The 17757-nt window shown below is 53.8% G+C and overlaps 8 protein-coding genes across 8 annotated transcripts; 4 read left to right on the top strand and 4 right to left on the bottom strand.

Moving 5' to 3' along the window:
- Positions 1–272: 272 nt before the first annotated feature.
- J4E85_007858 (uncharacterized protein) lies at positions 273–1957 on the top strand (the record flags this gene model as incomplete). The annotated part of the gene is made up of 4 exons (XM_051472088.1): positions 273–453; positions 508–611; positions 660–731; positions 779–1957. The coding sequence occupies 4 exons, from the start codon at positions 273–275 to the stop codon at positions 1955–1957; spliced, it is 1536 nt and encodes a 511-aa protein (XP_051324285.1).
- Positions 1958–2280: 323 nt separating this feature from the next.
- On the bottom strand, positions 2281–2795 carry J4E85_007857 (uncharacterized protein; the record flags this gene model as incomplete). The annotated part of the gene is made up of 3 exons (XM_051472087.1): positions 2281–2443; positions 2533–2699; positions 2766–2795. 3 exons carry the CDS (start codon positions 2793–2795, stop codon positions 2281–2283), a joined length of 360 nt encoding a protein of 119 aa, XP_051324284.1.
- A 476-nt stretch (positions 2796–3271) lies between these two features.
- J4E85_007856 (uncharacterized protein) lies at positions 3272–4392 on the top strand (the record flags this gene model as incomplete). Its single annotated transcript, XM_051472086.1, has 4 exons — positions 3272–3370; positions 3422–3608; positions 3661–4165; positions 4212–4392. The coding sequence occupies 4 exons, from the start codon at positions 3272–3274 to the stop codon at positions 4390–4392; spliced, it is 972 nt and encodes a 323-aa protein (XP_051324283.1).
- Positions 4393–4895: 503 nt separating this feature from the next.
- Positions 4896–6449, top strand: TUB1_1 (beta-tubulin; the record flags this gene model as incomplete). Its single annotated transcript, XM_051472085.1, has 3 exons — positions 4896–4907; positions 5086–5208; positions 5265–6449. The coding sequence occupies 3 exons, from the start codon at positions 4896–4898 to the stop codon at positions 6447–6449; spliced, it is 1320 nt and encodes a 439-aa protein (XP_051324282.1).
- Positions 6450–6674: 225 nt separating this feature from the next.
- On the bottom strand, positions 6675–8449 carry J4E85_007854 (uncharacterized protein; the record flags this gene model as incomplete). The annotated part of the gene is made up of 3 exons (XM_051472084.1): positions 6675–7385; positions 7445–7581; positions 8125–8449. 3 exons carry the CDS (start codon positions 8447–8449, stop codon positions 6675–6677), a joined length of 1173 nt encoding a protein of 390 aa, XP_051324281.1.
- A 1349-nt stretch (positions 8450–9798) lies between these two features.
- J4E85_007853 (uncharacterized protein) lies at positions 9799–10867 on the bottom strand (the record flags this gene model as incomplete). The annotated part of the gene is made up of 3 exons (XM_051472083.1): positions 9799–9849; positions 9903–10226; positions 10277–10867. The coding sequence occupies 3 exons, from the start codon at positions 10865–10867 to the stop codon at positions 9799–9801; spliced, it is 966 nt and encodes a 321-aa protein (XP_051324280.1).
- A 355-nt stretch (positions 10868–11222) lies between these two features.
- Positions 11223–12627, bottom strand: BAT2 (branched-chain-amino-acid transaminase bat2; the record flags this gene model as incomplete). Its single annotated transcript, XM_051472082.1, has 4 exons — positions 11223–11238; positions 11288–11986; positions 12039–12336; positions 12384–12627. 4 exons carry the CDS (start codon positions 12625–12627, stop codon positions 11223–11225), a joined length of 1257 nt encoding a protein of 418 aa, XP_051324279.1.
- Positions 12628–13268: 641 nt separating this feature from the next.
- J4E85_007851 (uncharacterized protein) lies at positions 13269–16326 on the top strand (the record flags this gene model as incomplete). The annotated part of the gene is made up of 3 exons (XM_051472081.1): positions 13269–13874; positions 13932–15158; positions 15211–16326. 3 exons carry the CDS (start codon positions 13269–13271, stop codon positions 16324–16326), a joined length of 2949 nt encoding a protein of 982 aa, XP_051324278.1.
- Positions 16327–17757: the final 1431 nt, after the last annotated feature.

Here is a 17757-nt window from a genome sequence, read left to right as displayed (position 1 = left end):
CGAGTTTCTGATCTCATGCATCTGTAAAATACCAGTCATTCCAAACAGTGTGACTATATGCCGTTGTACCCACGAGATGGTGCACACGGACCCCTGTTTCCTTAACCCGCGAAACGCTATACCGAAAGCTGTCTAGCCGCTTACCCCAGCTTCCACTTGTGTCATCGGCTGCGGTAACTGTCGGCTTTGGTCGTTCACAATACCAAACCTCGGCGGCAGTACATGAAGATGTTTCTTTCACAGAAAGAATCTGCACACAAATCACGCCCACCATGAAGTCATTCGCCAGCAGAGAAGCGTCCCGCGTGTTCTCGCGCCCAAACCTCGCCCACCGCGCGTCAATTACTGCACCCAGGAATGCAAACATCCGCCTACACGAGCAGAGAAGAGGATTCCGGGGGACAAAGCGGCTATTGGTCGTCAAGCCTTACCTTTTGGCGGATATTGGAGAAGGTAAGTAGGCGAGTCAGAGATGCTGGTGGCTGCGGCTAATCATGCTGTGCCCAGGTATTACCGAATGCCAGGTTATCCAATGGTTCGTGAAGCCCGGCGCGCGCGTCGAGCAATTCGACCCTATCTGCGAAGTGCAGTCGGATAAAGCATCTGTCGAGGTACATGCCGTCTAGGATACAGTCAGGGCGAGAACTAATTTCCGGCAGATCACCTCGCGATTCGATGGCATCATCAAGAAGTTGTACTACGAGGCGGATGACATGGCGAAGGTTGGAAAGGTAAGCTTGAAATCTGGAACGTACTACCAAACATGAGCTGATTCCAGAAGCCTCTAGTAGACATCGACATTCAAAGCGACATCTCTCCTGCCGACGAAGCCCTGCTCAACGGAGGATCAGGCAAACAAGACGACGAGGTCTTACTCACCGGAGGCGGCGGCACCCAAGAACAAAAAGCACAAAGCTCTGCAAAGCCACAAGAACAGGGGATAGAGCTTGGGAGGAATGATACAAAGGCTGCGGCTGAAGACGTGCCTGGCTCAGATCAAAGCACGAGTCTACCATCCGAACCATCCACAACACAAAGACAACCAGGAAAGCATGCATCGCTCGCTACCCCAGCTGTACGACATATGGTCAAGGAACACAAGCTCAAGATCGAGGATATAGAAGGCACAGGACGGGAGGGTCGCGTACTCAAGGACGATGTACAACGGCACGTCGAATCGATGAAGCAAACCATTACAACACCATCAGCAACCTCGACTCCGGCCCCTATAATTACACAACAGATGGAGGACCAAGTCAAGCAATTGACTCCCGTCCAGTCTGGCATGTTCAAGCAGATGACCAAATCTTTGTCCATCCCCCACTTCCTATACACCGACGCTGTAGACTTCAGCTCCCTCATTTCGCTCCGCAAAAACTACAACACAGGCCGCGAAAAGCCAGAGCGGATAACCCCGCTACCTATCATCATCAAAGCTGTGTCGCTCATGCTCCAGCAATTCCCGCTACTCAACTCACATCTCGACACTACCACGAACCCGAACAAGCCACAAATCATACTAAAGGGAAGCCACAACATCGGCGTAGCAGTAGATTCGCCGGCGGGCCTCCTCGTCCCTGTCATCAAGAACGTCCAAAACCACAGCATCGCCTCGCTAGCCCAAGAAATCCAACGCCTCAGCTCGCTAGCACGCGCTGGCAAGCTCTCATCCGCCGACCTCACCGGTGCAACCTTCACAGTCAGCAACATTGGTAGCATAGGCGGCGGTGCTGTGGCACCTGTCATCGTTGGGCCTCAAGTTGGTATTCTGGGCATTGGGAAGGCGAGACTAGTGCCGGCGTTTGGGGAGAACGATGAGCTGATCAAGAGGGAGGAGTGTGTGTTTAGCTGGAGTGCTGATCATAGGGTTGTGGATGGCGCGTATGTAGCGAGGGCGGCAGAGGAGGTGAGGAAGTGCTTGGAGGGTGTTGAGGCGATGCTTGTTAGGATGCGGTAGGGGTGAGAAGTAGATGCACGGAAAAAGCGAAAAAAACACTTTACTTCATACTCCCGCGACGACTATCGTCGATCATTTCGTGGTGTAACTGGTCGTCAACGGTTCTAGTGGTCTGTGTGTTATCAATATCGTATTGATTTTGTGGCTGTGTTACTTCCAACTTCCTGCTATCATCCGTAGAGCAGAAGCTGGTGTTCGCCGTTGCCTTTGCAGAACTCGGTAGCAAGATCAACCATTTTGGTAGACTCTTCCTAGTCTTCCTAACCCCTCATTTCGATTTTTTGAATCGATCTCATGACGACGACGGAATACCGACAGCACACTCAAGCTGCGCCCTTCAGCACCTGCTCAAGGCTGTTCTTGCTGTTCGTATACGTCTTCTCAAGGTAATCCTCCTTCTTATCCAGATTCGTCATCTCTTTGTTCAACGCCTCACTCTCCTCCTGGAGCCTCTTTTGCACATCTGGAATAGGCGTGCAGACGAACCTGTTCATAGCAATCAGTCTCTGCATTTCATCTCATCCCACTTCCTCCCCCGCAGTCGCGAGGGGCAAATAGCGAGACATGCAACTTACATCTTGCCCACACCCTCATACACCTTTGTCTCTGCAGGCAGCGACGAGACTTCCGAGGACGTGAGTTGCAGCATACGCCCCTCTCGCGTCCGGGCGGCTTTTTGTTGTTTGACAATGACGAGTTGTTGTTCGGCGAAGGCCTTCTTTTGGCTGATTTCTTGTAGGACCTGGGTGTTTCCAGCGTTAGATCCCCGCTCTTTTCTTTATCCATCACATCGCAATGATTGACGCACCTTCTGCAAGGCCTCGTTTGACATGGACATGGTGGGCGGAGATTTGGTAAAGTTGACGATTGGCTCGTAGGTCTCGTGAGAGCGCTGGTCTGGCTGGCTGCTTCTCAAGCTTTCTCGGTTCGGCAGTTGCGAGAGACCCTGGGCGGATGTGATTGGCTGTTTGGATTCACACCGAAAACTGCACCGTGAGCTTGCGACCTCGTCAGCTCGGGAGCCAAGCTTTCCGATGTGTGCGGGAGGTATACGTCGGCGGTAGGAATGTGTACTGGGGGCGATTCCTTTTGCGCAGTAATCCTTACTGTTTGCCCACGTGTGGCGTGGTAGTCTGGCAGCCTATCGTTGGAGCATGGGCCTCTCGTGTCGCGGATTGTCGCTCTCCAGTCTTTCCTTCCGCAAAAGCCGGTGCTAGATACAAGCTCGATAGCGAAGTCAAACACCTACAGTTTCTCTTTCCTCAACCTCTCACTTCTTTCTTTTTCTCTTTTCAGGATTCTTGTAGAGTGAAGATGGCTGCGTTCTTTTCCCGTCTACCGTCGATACCGTACCCGCCTGAACAAGATGGGTTCTTCTCCCCGGTCACCTCTACTCTCGATTGGTGTGAAGAGGTTAGTTGAGAGGGTCATTGCGTTGAAGATGCGCATGCTAACCGTTTGAAGAATTATGTAGTCACGCAGTACTCTGCGGAGATCATCAACACGCTCACGAATCTGCTGTTCATGTACCTCGCTGCAAAAGGCATACGCAATTGCTTGAAGAATGGACATGACACCGTCTTTCTCGTGGCGTTTATTGGCTATCTACTCGTTGGAACTGGGAGCTTTCTCTTTCACGCGACGTTGAAATGTATGTTCGCTGCTGAATCAATCGTTCACACGCAAGATCTGATTCGTGTTAGATCCTATGCAGCTGGTAGATGAGCTTTCGATGATCTACACGACTTGCTTGATGAACTTTGCGACGTTCTCTTATGGCAAGTCGAGGCTGTACTCTACGGTTCTCGCAATCGGACTTGTGTCTCTTGCCGCCTTCATTACGCTCTACTACCACTTCCTCCAGGACCCCACCTTCCATCAGAACGCTTATGCGATTCTCACAGCAATTGTCCTGTTCCGCGCCATGTATGTAATGGAGGTGAACATCCGTCCGCGCTTCAAATCCAAGGAGAGGGAAGCAGCGAACCCGCGGCCACACGGAGGTGTGAAGGCGGTCCAAGAGAGAGAAGACGTGCGCGACCAAGAGATTCTCAGTAAGATGTGGCAGATGATTGCATTCGGCCTCAGCATCTTCCTGGGAGGCTTTGCTGTGTGGCACCTCGACAACGTGCATTGCTCGCAGTTGATTCAGTGGCGGAGGGAGATCGGTATGCCCTGGGGTTTCGTGCTCGAGGGTCACGGCTGGTGGTGAGTATTGCATTTATCTTAGAAAGACGAAAGCTCACAATACCAGGCATCTTATGACGGGAACTGGAGCTTACTACTACATTGTATGGGGCGTATGGCTGCGACACTGCCTCAACTACAGGCAGGACGAGTATGAGCTCTACTGGCCAAACTTCTGGACGATGCCGCAGGTTGTCAAGCGACAGGCTGGTGGCCATGCAAACGGCTCAACGAAGAAGGAGCTATAGGCGGTGACGACGTGGAGTCTTGGGCAGAATTAGGTTCGCGTGTCAGGGAGGATTTATGCATGTGCTTTGCAAGATCAGCGTTGTGCGGTATTCCGCGCTGCGAACGACGATACGGATAGGCGAATTTGATAGGGGATGGGACGGGAACAACAAATCCGCAACCGCCTCTAGTAACACGTCTCTCACGATATGAAACCAGCCAGTAATACAAGATACTGCAAAGCGACGAAGCCATTCGACAGCAGCGACTTGTGCCTTGCTAGTGCAGCTGTACATGTTCATGACTAGCCCCTCCAGCCGGCAGGCACCAGCTTTGGCGCGTTGTTAGTAAATAGCTCTAGCGCCGACGGCCCGTGCAGACGACCCACAGAGATCTTTAACGCACTCACCGCTTCTGCTCCTCCTGCTCTCCACACCAGCACCACCACCAGCCACCAGCCATAACCCAGCTCCTCGCATCTTCACCTCTCCAACTTCCATATTCCTCGCCCCCAACCGCCAACATGCGTGAGATTGTACGTATCGCCCGCACTGCCGCCTAGTCGTGGCGCGTCGCTGCCCCGCGCCGAGACTCAGGGACAACACAAAGAACAACAGCTAACGACGATTCTCTGCAACAGGTGCACCTTCAGACCGGTCAATGCGTAAGTCTACATATCGCTCCTCTGTACAGACGACAGCTAACACCCCCAGGGTAACCAAATCGGTGCCGCCTTCTGGCAGACCATCTCCGGCGAGCATGGCCTCGACGGCTCCGGTGTCTACAACGGCACCTCGGACCTGCAGCTCGAGCGCATGAACGTCTACTTCAACGAAGTGCGTCCCCCGATTACGCTTTTGGCAGATAAAAGACCAATACTGATCCACAGCAGGCGTCCAACAACAAGTTCGTGCCCCGTGCCGTCCTCGTTGACCTCGAGCCCGGTACCATGGACGCCGTCCGCGCCGGCCCCTTCGGCCAGCTGTTCCGCCCCGACAACTTCGTCTTCGGCCAGTCTGGTGCTGGTAACAACTGGGCAAAGGGTCACTACACCGAGGGTGCCGAGCTCGTCGACCAGGTCCTCGACGTCGTGCGCCGCGAGGCCGAGGGCTGCGACTGCCTCCAGGGTTTCCAGATCACCCACTCCCTCGGAGGTGGTACTGGTGCCGGTATGGGTACGCTCCTCATCTCCAAGATCCGTGAGGAGTTCCCCGACCGCATGATGGCCACCTACTCCGTCGTGCCCTCCCCCAAGGTCTCCGACACCGTTGTCGAGCCCTACAACGCCACACTCTCCATCCACCAGCTGGTTGAGAACTCCGACGAGACCTTCTGCATTGACAACGAGGCTCTCTACGACATCTGCATGCGCACCCTCAAGCTGAACAACCCCTCATACGGCGACCTGAACCACCTCGTCTCCGCCGTCATGTCGGGTGTCACCACCTGCCTGCGTTTCCCCGGTCAGCTCAACTCCGACCTGAGGAAGTTGGCCGTCAACATGGTTCCCTTCCCCCGTCTCCACTTCTTCATGGTCGGATTCGCTCCCCTCACCAGCCGCGGCGCCCACTCCTTCCGCGCCGTCACCGTTCCCGAGCTCACCCAGCAGATGTTCGACCCCAAGAACATGATGGCTGCGTCCGACTTCCGCAACGGTCGCTACCTGACCTGCTCCGCCTACTTCCGTGGTAAGGTCTCCATGAAGGAGGTCGAGGACCAGATGCGCAACGTCCAGAACAAGAACTCCTCCTACTTCGTTGAGTGGATCCCCAACAACGTCCAGACCGCCCTCTGCTCAATCCCTCCCCGCGGCCTCAAGATGTCCTCCACCTTCGTCGGTAACTCGACCTCCATCCAGGAGCTGTTCAAGCGTGTCGGTGACCAGTTCACTGCCATGTTCAGGCGCAAGGCTTTCTTGCATTGGTACACTGGTGAGGGTATGGACGAGATGGAGTTCACTGAGGCTGAGTCCAACATGAACGACTTGGTCTCTGAGTACCAGCAATACCAGGAGGCTTCCGTCTCTGAGGGTGAGGATGAGTACGACGAGGAGGCTCCTCTCGAGGCTGAGGAGTAAGCTGGTCATGGCTGACGTCCCGCTGGACTTGGTTGTTGGAATATTTCACGTGTGGACACGAGCGTTGTAATTCGATTCGTACTTTGAGCGATCTGGCTGTGATCAGACATGTTGCGAAAGTGACTAGACAGACATGGCAGGCGCCTCAGCTTCTTGTTAGCGAAAAGATGCTATAATCAGATATTGTCCACTGAACAGTGTATTGTGTGTGCTAGTTACGTCCTACTAATCTCCTTCGCCATGTTCTCTTAGGTGTTCAAGGTAGCCTACGAGCCGTTTCTTGATTATCACACCCACCAGTTGTCCTGTGCCCTCTTTGGTCACCATGAGATATCTCAGACCCAACTTGGAGAACATCTCGACAGCATATTCCAGAGGCGCTTTCGCGCAGATGCTCAATGGTGTCCGATCCACAAATGGCGTCAAATCCATCTCCAAGCTCATGGGACTCGTCGGCTCATCAATCTCCTGGCCTAGCAACCTAACCTGGACATCCTCTTCCTGCGTCGACACAAGCACACCAGGAACGAGTTTCGTCAGCCCAAATTCAAGCTCCGACTGCGATATATAGCCCTGCAGCACTTCAACCCCACCATGATTCTTCTGCACGAGTACAAGACCCGCGTCCATGAGACCTCGTTCTCTCAACGCATTAAGCTTCTCTTTCAGCAGAGTCAAAGCTACTTTATTGCTTGTAGGTACGTGAACGGTAATGTCATCCATGGTGCGCTGAGGGGGAATGAGGACCTCGACGCAGGCTTTGTGGCGGCGGACGATGGAGAGAGCGGTATCTGGGTCCAGAAAAGGGTGAGAGAGTAGGGATTGAGCGAGATCGTAGACGCCTTCTGAGGAGATTGCGTCGGCGACCCATTTTGCGGTTAGGATGGCGAGCATAGAAGGGACGGTGTAGGAGAGCTGGCCTGTGAGTTCGAACATCTATACAGAGCGTTAATTAGAGGTATTCACACCAGAGAAAGAGAAGGAAAAGGACTTACAATAACAGCAAGCGAGATAGTCATCCGAGACACACCCGCCAGAAACGCAGCAGCACCCACCATAGCGAAGATACCCGGACTGATCGAACCGATAGCCTGGCCAACTAGTCTCCCAAAGAAAGCACCGGCATCCAGCGCTGGAATGATAACGCCAGACGGAACCTTGATCCCAAACGTAATAGTAGTAAGAACGAGTTTAGCCAACGTCCCATACGTCAACCAACCCACATACTCCCAATTCGTCGTCCCTCTCTCCCTAGCAGCCCTCTCATTCCGACAAACCCAAGACACGCTCGACTTATCCTCCCCACAATCCACCAACAAATTCTTAATAATAACATCCCCCGGCTCCCTTGTCAACGGATTAGGATACTGAACCAACGCCGTAGCCAGCACCACCAACGCAACCTCCAACACTGGGTTCCTCCTAATAACGCCAAAAGCCCTAAACCACTTCGACCACAGGAAATTGAACTTGCAAAACAGGCCTCCGAAGATACCGCCCGCTACGCCCAAGAGGACGAAAACGAAGTAGTGAATAGCGTTGTATTCATCCCCAAACCGCGATTCAAAAAGCACTAATTTGCCCGTGCCGGTTGGATTGAGTTCCTTCAACACCATCGCCGCAGTAAGACTACACAGAAAAGCCCTCCACAGCACTTTCCGCGGGAAATACGTACTAATCTCCTCATAACTAAACAGCACGCCTCCGATCGGCGCGCCGAATGCTACTGACAGTCCCGCTGAGCATGCCGCGCTGAGCAGCTCCCGCATCTTGCGGCCATTGGACGCGTATTTTGGTATCAAGCGCCCGGTTAGGTGGCCGATGCAGGTGGAGATGTGGACAAAGGGACCTTCTTTTCCCAGACAGAGGGAGGATGATACGGCGAAGATTGCGCCGAGGGATTTTACGATGAGCACGGGGAGGGAGAGGAAGGAGGGGATTGAGAAGCCGGAGAGGATGGTTTTTATTTCGGGGATGCCGGAGCCGGAGGCTAGGTACATTGTTTTGCCTTGTGCGGTTGGTGTGGTGGGTGGGTTCGAGGAAGGAGGGGATGAGGAGGAGGAGGTGGTGGTGGTGTGGCCGTTGCTTGCGTTCTTCGTGGTATGGTTGGAGGATGAGGTAGATGGGAGGGTAGACCGAGTTAACATGGTTAAACTTGAACTTATAACTCCGAATGCCACTGCCATGCCCACGTAGATTGCAAAACTGCTCTTGTAGTCTTTGCTCCAGACTTTCCAGTCTGCACATTCTTCCCCCTTCTCTTTCATCGAAAACAGCGACGGACTCTTCTCAGCAGCAACACAGCAACTTTCTCTGTTGCGCAAAAAATGGCCAGAGCAATACCCGGTTTTCCAGTCCGAAACAGTCACGACGGCGATGTCAACGAGGAAGGCGATACATGCCGTTAATGCGCCGATTACCACGACGGCAAGCCAACCAGAACTGGCATCGATGAGTGTGAGCAGTTTGTAGCGGAGACCAGGGTGGGAGTGGAGAGCGCGGTAGCGGTAGGAGTCTTTGACCTGGGTTTGCGTATCAGTATACTCATCCACTTATAGGTTCGTTGACAAGAAGTATTAGTACCAAATCGTGTAGCCAGTCGATTGTCGTGTAGTCATTATACGGTAATCGTTCTCCAACTGGACTTTCTGCCAACTGCTGTTCTTCTTTGGTTACCGTGGACGCGATGATTGAGGAAGCTTCTTCATCTTGTTCGTGTTGAAGATGGGATAGTCGGGCTTGGTGGAGGAGAGGAGTACGTTCGTGTCCGTTTTCTTCGTCAGAAGCCATGGCTGTAGAATTGAATGAGGGATCAACGAGAGTAAATAGAAGACAGCATGCTGCGGACAACTGAGGTACATATCGAAAGCTCCCAGGTGGCTTGTCCAATGACGCAGACAAGGATATCTCAAACGCACGCTTATCTGCCGCGGAAATAGATCTACTCGCAAAGCCTGGGGTAAACGTTGTGGGATGGGATGATTGCTGGGCTTGGCTGGGGGTAGTAGAGATAAGGAAAGCACGCTAGATGATTGGTGCGCAAAGTCACTTCCTGTGCAACTACACCAACTCTCAATACTTGCGATTGCATTAGAATAACCCACAACCGCAGAAGAAGCATTGCAGTACTCTGAGAAACTACATGGACATGTCTCTGTTACAGGAATCTTACCATTTCCAACCTTGAACCCACCGCCTTGAACCAGAACACCAGGTGAGGTCCAATATCCAGACTGAACATACACGGTATCATGGAGGCCCAAATCATGACTGACAAAGGAAATCGATGCGGCTCTAAGTAGAGAGGTGATGGAGAAGCAGGCGCTACAAGCGATTGCCGCTAGACGTATTATGCGGATGCCGCAGCGTTCTTCTGAGCAGTGTAGGCGTCTGTGTATTTCTATAGATATGTTAGAGCCTGTACTGTATCAACGTCGCATTTGTTATGCATACCTTCTTCTCAGCAGCGCCCAAAGACTTCCACTCCTGGGAGATGAGTTTCATAGCCTCGAGAGGGGAAATGTTCTTGAAGTCTCCGGAGGCAAACCTTTCTTTGACAAAGGCGGCATAGGCGGGTATCACTTTGTTCACATGACGCTCATCGACAAGCTTGGCAGTGTGAGCAGGAGCCTTCTTCTTTTCACTCGTATAGATCCTCCGTAACTGGGCACGTGCGTTGTTTGCGATGCGGATCTGGTCGGGAGTGTAGGCCTTGAGCCATGCGTCGTACTCGGCTCTTCTAGCGACAGTCCTCTCGCTTGCGAGGTGGTTGTAGTGCTTCAGACAATTAGTATAGTGTGATGCACTGTGAGGCGGACAGGGCTTACCTCAAGCTCAGCGGGGGTCAACTTCTGGAACTCGGCCGTAGCAGCCGGAAGTTGCCCAGTCTTTTGGCCCGGAACACCAGCCAGCTTTTCAGCTAAGAAGACATGGAGAGCAGACAATGACCTGCGGCTGACGGGTTCCTTGAGTGCCTTGGCGCGTAGCTCTCGGAGCTTGACCTTTTGTTGTTCTTCGGGCGTCAAGACCTTCTTGACGCGCTTCTTGGGCGCGGGCTTCTTCGCGGCAGGCTTCTTTGCCTTTTTCTTGGGAGCCGCCTTTTTTGCTGCGGGCTTCTTCTTGGGAGCCGCCTTCTTTGCTGTTGTGGCCGTCTTCTTGGGCGCAGGCTTCTTAGCGGCAGCTGTCTTTACCGCCTTCTTCACCGTCGCCGTGGGCTTGGTGGCGCGCGTAGTTGTAGCATACGACCGGCGGTCCTGGAGGGCAGAGGCGAAGGCGCGTGAGAGGGCGCGCGCATGCGGGTGCTGGGCGGCATTGCGGGCGAGGAGGGCGCGGCCGAGGGTGCGGGCGAGCTGCGGCATGTCGTGTGGGGAGGCCCTGGGGGCGTCGGCTGCCAAGCGGCAGAGTGCGCCGGCCAGCATCGTGAGAATTCTTGGGCGTGTCGTCGGGGCGCGTGGTGGAGGAATTGACGAGCGGCGGCGCAGCTCTGGGCGGGCAATTGACGGGGTGTTTAGGCGTGGGAGCGTCGGCGGTGTAACGAGAGGTTGGGAGCTAGAGAGACTAGCAGGAACGTCATCTAAGGAGGGCGTAGTCAGGCACGCTCTGCAGAAGCATCCTTTACCCCACCATCGCGAAGTCACTGTGCCATCACCGTTGCCAATGTCAATGCGCCAGGGGCCACGTATCTTTTCTCAAGCTATGACCGGGTCTCATGTATATACAGTCTATTGTGCAAACGTGCACGCTCAACACATCGCATTTATATCAACTACTTGCTTATATCACCTTGTAACTGTTGTCATGTTAGCGAATCATCTGCAGAGTGACGGGGAAGCTCATACCTCCACGGGTGGTCCTCGTCGCCGTACTGAATGGCTTCCATCCAGTCCTTCATCTGCTGTGCAATTGGGCCGGCTTCGACGTGGTCTTCCAGTCCGCAGTCGACAAGCTGTCCCTTCCAGCTGATCTTGCGTACTGGGGCGACAATGGCAGCAGTGCCTGCACCGAAGATCTCCATCATGCGTCCCTCGTTGGCAGCGTCGGCCACCTCCTTCATGGTGAACTTGCGCTCCGATACGGTCCAGCCCTTGGGCACCAGACGTTCCCGCGCAAGCTCGAGAATTGAGTCTCGCGTTACTCCCTCAAGAATGGTTCCGTCGAGAGGCGCAGTGAGCAGTTCTGGCTTTCCGGTCTCCTTGTTCTTGATGGCTGCAAATAGGTTCATAGTACCGACCTCGGTGATGAACTCTTCCTCGCCAAACAGCCACAGATTCTGGTGGAATCCGCGGCTTGCAGCCTGCATCTGCGGGACGATGCAAGGTGCGTAGTTGGCACCAAGCTTCTTGTCTCCAACACCTCCAGGCCATGCGCGCACAGCGTAGTCTGTAGCCTCGAGCGAGATAGCCTTGAACCCGGTTGGGTAGTATGGGCCGACGGGGGAAGCGATCACGTAGAGTAGTGCAGACGCGGGAGGGCCGACGCCGAGGGTGCGCTGAGTGCCGATCATCGTTGGGCGAAGGTAGAGAGAGTAGCCTCGCGCACTGGTGTGGTCAGAGTGTGTTGTAGCCAACAGAGGATTCAGACTGAACGTACTCGGGAACGAAACGCTCATCCTCCTTCACAAACTTGCCAATGAGCTCGATCAAAGCATCGGGGTCGAAAGTGGGCAACGCAATTCGCGCCGATGACTTGTTCAACCTGGCCATGTTCTTGTCCGGCCTGAACAGCCTGATGTTTCCGTTCTTGTCCTTGTAGGCCTTCATGCCCTCAAAGCACTCGAACGCATAGTGGAAGACGCACGTCGCGGGGTCGAGACTGAGGTTCTGGTAGGGGGTAATGCGTGCTGGCAGCCATCCTTCTGTTGCTGTCCATTCAAGCGACAGCATGTGATCTTGAGTACGTGTTAGATGTGAAGTTTGGTGCCATTGGAGCTGTTACCAGAGAAGTTGCGGCCAAAGACAAGTTCTTCATGCGGCAGCAGATCTTTAGGCGTCGTCGTCTTGGTTATGGAGAGCTTGGTCGGGTCGATATCCTGTATCTTCTCGCCAACAGACTTGTCAGCATGAATGCTGTAGGGTCGCTGGGTCCGACATCGCAGCGACGCGCTGAGCGGTGCTACAGGCGGACGGAAGGCACCACGGGACAGGCAAGAGAGCAATCGTGAAGACCGCTGCGGAAGCATTGTGAGGGATGCAGTGCAAGCGGAGAGGGTGGGGCGGGAGGAGAGTTGGTGCAGGTGGTGGATTCCAGAGTAATAATTATTTTGGGCTACAAGACCGAAGCTGACCGCAGCCTGGAGACATCGGACCTCGCGACACAGTCGCGACAGTCACCTCCGATCGCGCACTGCACCAGCCACCGAACAGGCAATCGTAGGGCGCGAACGACATCTGAATCATCGTCAGCGCGGATATCTGAGGTTATTCGCGTGCTTGGTATCTTGGCCGTTGCTGCATTCACACTGCCCATGTGTGCTGCGTGCGCTCACGTCATGCAAGGCGGGAGACTAGAGGCGGCCCTGGCATCCATGGATCCTTCTCCACAGCTCGCGTGGGGGAACTAACACTTGGCTTTGTCTATCAATTGACTTTTGGGTCTCCGTCATCGTACCGACGAGTCTAGACATTGCGCGACTCCTTGGTGATTCTCCCAAGATATTTTGCGGAAAGAGCGCCCCGAATGTCTTGATCCTCTCGGCAGTTCCAGCTGTCTGTCTCAGATCTCACGCGCATACCAACACTGCCCACGCCAAACATCACAGTCCATGACGCCCTCGCTCGACTCCCACAGTATCGCCGCGCGCGCCAATAGACCACCAGCACCATGTTTTCCAACGCCCTAAAGTCCTTCACTTCCAACATCTCGAGCAACTACACCCTCAGCCCCCAGCCCACGTCGTATTCAGGCCCATGGAAGATATACGACGCGAAGAAGAAGTCGACGGGGAAGGCGGCATCTGTCTTTGTGTTCGAGAAGAAGTCGTTGGAACCACCAGCTGGCGCAGGCTTCGGTGGACGCTCAGCGGCTTCGGGACTCAAACGCGCGCATGAGGAGGTCGTGGAGAGACTCAAGAAAGAGGCCAGTTCTCTAGCTCGGTTACGGCATCCAAGTGTACTGGAGCTGGCTGAACCAGTCGAGGAGACTCGTGGCGGTGGCCTCATGTTCGCGACAGAACCCGTCACCGCATCGCTCGCTGGACTGTTACAAGAAAAGGACGAACAGGAGAAGGCGGGCGGTGTTGGTGGACGCCGCAGCCGATACGTTATTGAAGAAGCCGACGGCCAGAAGCGAAGACGCGAGCTCGAAATCGACGAGCTCGAGATACAGAAAGGGCTGTTACAAATCGCAAAGGGCTTGGAGTTTCTGCACGAGAGCGCTGGACTGGTGCATGCGAATTTGACCCCAGACGCCATCTTCATCAACGCTAAAGTAGGTAGCCACAATGCTACTCAATCTTTACCAACACTTTGCTGATCACCGTGACAGTCTGATTGGAAAATCTCAGGTCTTGGTTTCTCAACACCTCCAGAGAACTCGACGAAGCCCACCTCCGTTACGCCCATCTCGCTCTCAGAAGTCCTCAACTACGACGCTCGCCTGCCACGACACGTTCAGCTGAACATAGACTATTCTTCGCCCGACTTCGTCATGGACAACAACATAACCCCTGCGGCAGACATGTTCAGTCTGGGCATGCTCATCATTGCACTATACAACTCGCCGCACAAGAGCCCGTTGGACTTCAATGGTAGTTCCTCCTCCTACAAGCGGGCGTTTTCTTCGTCTTCCTCGGTTCCAAGTAAGACGAACAACTTCATGTCTTCGCAACCGTTACCGCGAGATGTCGTCAACGGCGTTCTAGATCGCTTGATAACACGGCGGCCGGCGTCGCGCATGGATGCACGAGAGTTTCAACAAGCGCAGTACTTCGACAACATCCTAGTATCCACAATACGCTTCCTTGACGGACTCCCTGGGAAGACACCCAATGAGAAGTCACAGTTCATGCGTGGTCTGCCGCGTATCCTGAACCAGTTTCCCAAGTCGGTACTTGACAAGAAGATACTACCTGCTCTACTCGAAGAGATGAAGGATCGGGAGCTTCTCACTCTGATACTTCAAAACGTCTTCAAAATCATTACTATGCTTCCATCTGGCAAGCGAGCATTTACCGAGAAGGTGATACCCAAGCTGCGAGAGACATTCTTGAGTGCGCCGGCTGCGAACCCGAAAGCCCCAGCTCAGGAGAGGGACAGCCTGAAAGAAGCTGGCCTCATGGTGCTTCTTGAGAACATGCAGATCGCTGCTGATAACTCGAGCGGCAAAGAGTTCAAAGACGATATTCTTCCAATTATTAACCATGCGCTCGAATCGCCTACTCATTCGCTAGTCGATGCAGCTCTGCGTACGCTGCCTATCGTTTTGCCGATACTAGACTTTTCAACTGTCAAGAACGAGCTGTTCCCTGTGATTGCCAGCATCTTTGCAAAGACCAGCAGTATGGGTATCAAGATACGCGGGCTAGAGGCTTTCAAGACACTCTGTGGTGGAGGAAATGATCAGCAGGACGTCTTTCAAGGTGATGGCCTCACTGGAGTGGTAGCAGCACCCAAGACCAAGAGCTCCAACGTTTCGATTCTCGACAAGTACACTATCCAGGAGAAGATTGTGCCGCTACTACGTGCCATCAAGACGAAGGAGCCTGCCGTTATGGTATGTCATTACAAACAAACAAGCCATAAACAACATGCTAACACGTTGACAGATGGCAGCACTCGACGTTTTCAAGGCTATCAGCCACCAAGTCGACAGTGACTTCCTCGCCATGGATGTACTTCCCATCTTGTGGTCATTCAGTTTAGGACCGCTGCTCAATCTGCAGCAATTCCAAGCGTACATGAACCTCATCAAGACAACGTCTGCGCGTGTTGAGAACGAACAGACGCGCAAACTGCAAGAGCTCGGCGCGAACGGGTCCACAGCAACTACACGCAACGAGTTCATGTCCTTTGGCGGCCCATCAGCGACCAACGGCTTCGATACTAGCAACGGGAATGGAGATACGGATTTCGAGGCGCTTGTACGTGGAGGACAGCAAGGAGCATCGGGTGGCACAGACATGCTAGGCGGAGACCCATGGGCGAACGCCTCCGCATCAGCTGCATCCTCCACCGTCCTCCCCTCGCGCCCATCCACCAACCGAACCAGATCCAACAACGCATCTCCAGCCCCGACCTTCTCGTGGTCCACGCCGCCTGTCTCCCCACCACCAAACACCAATCTCGGCGCCCCGAAACCACAGGGCAGGGCCATCACTCCAGACAACACACTAAACACGCTCAACTCCTCTTTCCCCGCTCTTAGCGCCGCAAACCCAGGAATCGGTAGCTCATCATTCACACAACAACAGGCAATCCGACCAGCCATGAGCATGAACAACATGGTATCCCCCACAACCACAACACCCTCCTACACAAACCCCACACAGAGCGGAGGCATCGACTGGAGCAAAGCAAGCGGCAGCACCACAATGTCATCCTCGAGCACTTGGGGCAACAACACGAACACAACAAATTCGCTATCGAGTTTCCCTTCTATAGCTCCACCGCCCGCACAGTCACGCACGCAATCCCCGTATTCTTCGTTTAGCATCGCGCCTCCGCCGGCTAAGCCAGCGGGTACGGGGTCTTTTGGTATTGCGCCGCCGCCGATGGGGAGTCGGACGGCAAGTAGTTCGGGGGGTGGAATGGGCATGGGGATGAATAGTATGGCGAGTTTGAGGGCGCAGACGCAGAGTCAGCAACAGCAACAACAGCAGCAGCAGCAGCAGCAGAACCAGCAACAGATGAATTGGGGTAGTGGAGGGGATAGCTTGATCTGAGAGGATCGTAGATTTACGTGTGGATGTAGGAATGGAAAGAGTAGTCTTTTGTGGCGTATTAGCGGGCGTCTGTTTTCTGAGGTGTGGTAGATTATGCGAGAGATGGTACAAGTGATACAAGGTATTCGCTAGAACATATTGAACAGACGGATATCAAGCCGCTGTACACCTCCAACTGCCGTGTACAGGACGCACTCGGAAAACCATGTTCATTCTTGCGCGACACCCTATTTCTTAGTCTGAGACCGCGTGGTGGCTACTCATACTCTAGACACGACAGCCCTTTTCTCCGTGTATCTAGCCCATGCCCTACTCACGACTATGCTCGACGGCTTCAACGACTATCTCAAGAACCACGTGCCAGTGGCGTTTCAACGGCGCCACGCGTCATCATCGCTTGGCTGATAGGGTACTACGGAATGAGCCGTCAACGGTTCTGCGATTAAGCGCTTGGGTTACTTCGGGGCAGATGTTAGTTTTTGACGGGTTGTTACGATGCAGAGGAGTTGTGTTGCAAGAATCTGTGAGCTATCTTTCCGTCCAGGGACGATACGACGCAGGCGTTCTCGGGGTTGTCGTTGGGTCTGTGTCCCGTTGTGGGAGCTTCCGAAAGAACGAGCGATTGCGGAGGGCATTGTGTTGTGAATAGACAGAGTTGATTTCTCGCACTCCGTGGAGCGAGCGTTGTTGGCTTGTCGATTGGATGTTCGTTTGCTGTATGGACTCGAGCACCTCTTAGGGAAGTGATACACGGATCGATTTTCAAAGCTTCACAGAATTTGGGGTCTCTATCACGTCGCTCCCTTATCTCGCCCGAGCGCAGCCTTCCGGTCTATACCCGTACTGTACGTGACTGTGAACGCGTACGAGACAGGGTTTCCTTTCCAGCTGCCAAGTCAATGATCAGCAATGCGCATAAGCCATGCAGCGCCCAGGACAATAATGTAGACGATCACGCAATTTTGCGTGCGCTTTCGCTCTCGCTACATTGTCGTAAGGCAAATCCTACGTCAAAATGTACGATGCTGCAGGGCTTTGTTTCGAAGTACGATAGTCGGGAGCGTCCACGGCTGTCTAGATAGCGGATCCGTACCCTGCAGGTCAATTACCCCCTACAACGTGGCCGACACTGTGGTTCTTGCAGTTTCCCTGGCGAAATCAAGTTAAATCCTATTAGACGGGTAGAACTTCCGAGAGAGGCCCATATTTTGCACGCGACACGGCGTTTGTGTGGCCAGTCGAGATAAGCAAAATCGGAAGGATCAGATGCTGGGTGCTATGCATTGGCGAGGCTTGGAGGTGGTATTTCGCCCGCGTTATGGCGTAAGCTAAGCAAGCCAAGCCAGGCTTACCGGTGGTGGGATTGAGCTTAGCAATGGAGCTTAGCGGGCGCCACAGTGATGTCAAGCCTGGGAACCTGACTTTTGAGCC

This window comes from Alternaria conjuncta (assembly GCF_024043145.1).
Source record: "Alternaria conjuncta strain BMP 0040 chromosome Unknown scaffold_11, whole genome shotgun sequence".
Classification (NCBI taxonomy): domain Eukaryota; kingdom Fungi; phylum Ascomycota; class Dothideomycetes; order Pleosporales; family Pleosporaceae; genus Alternaria; species Alternaria conjuncta.
The sequence above is the reverse complement of the archived record's forward strand: the minus strand, read 5'-3'. Positions and strand labels throughout refer to the sequence as shown.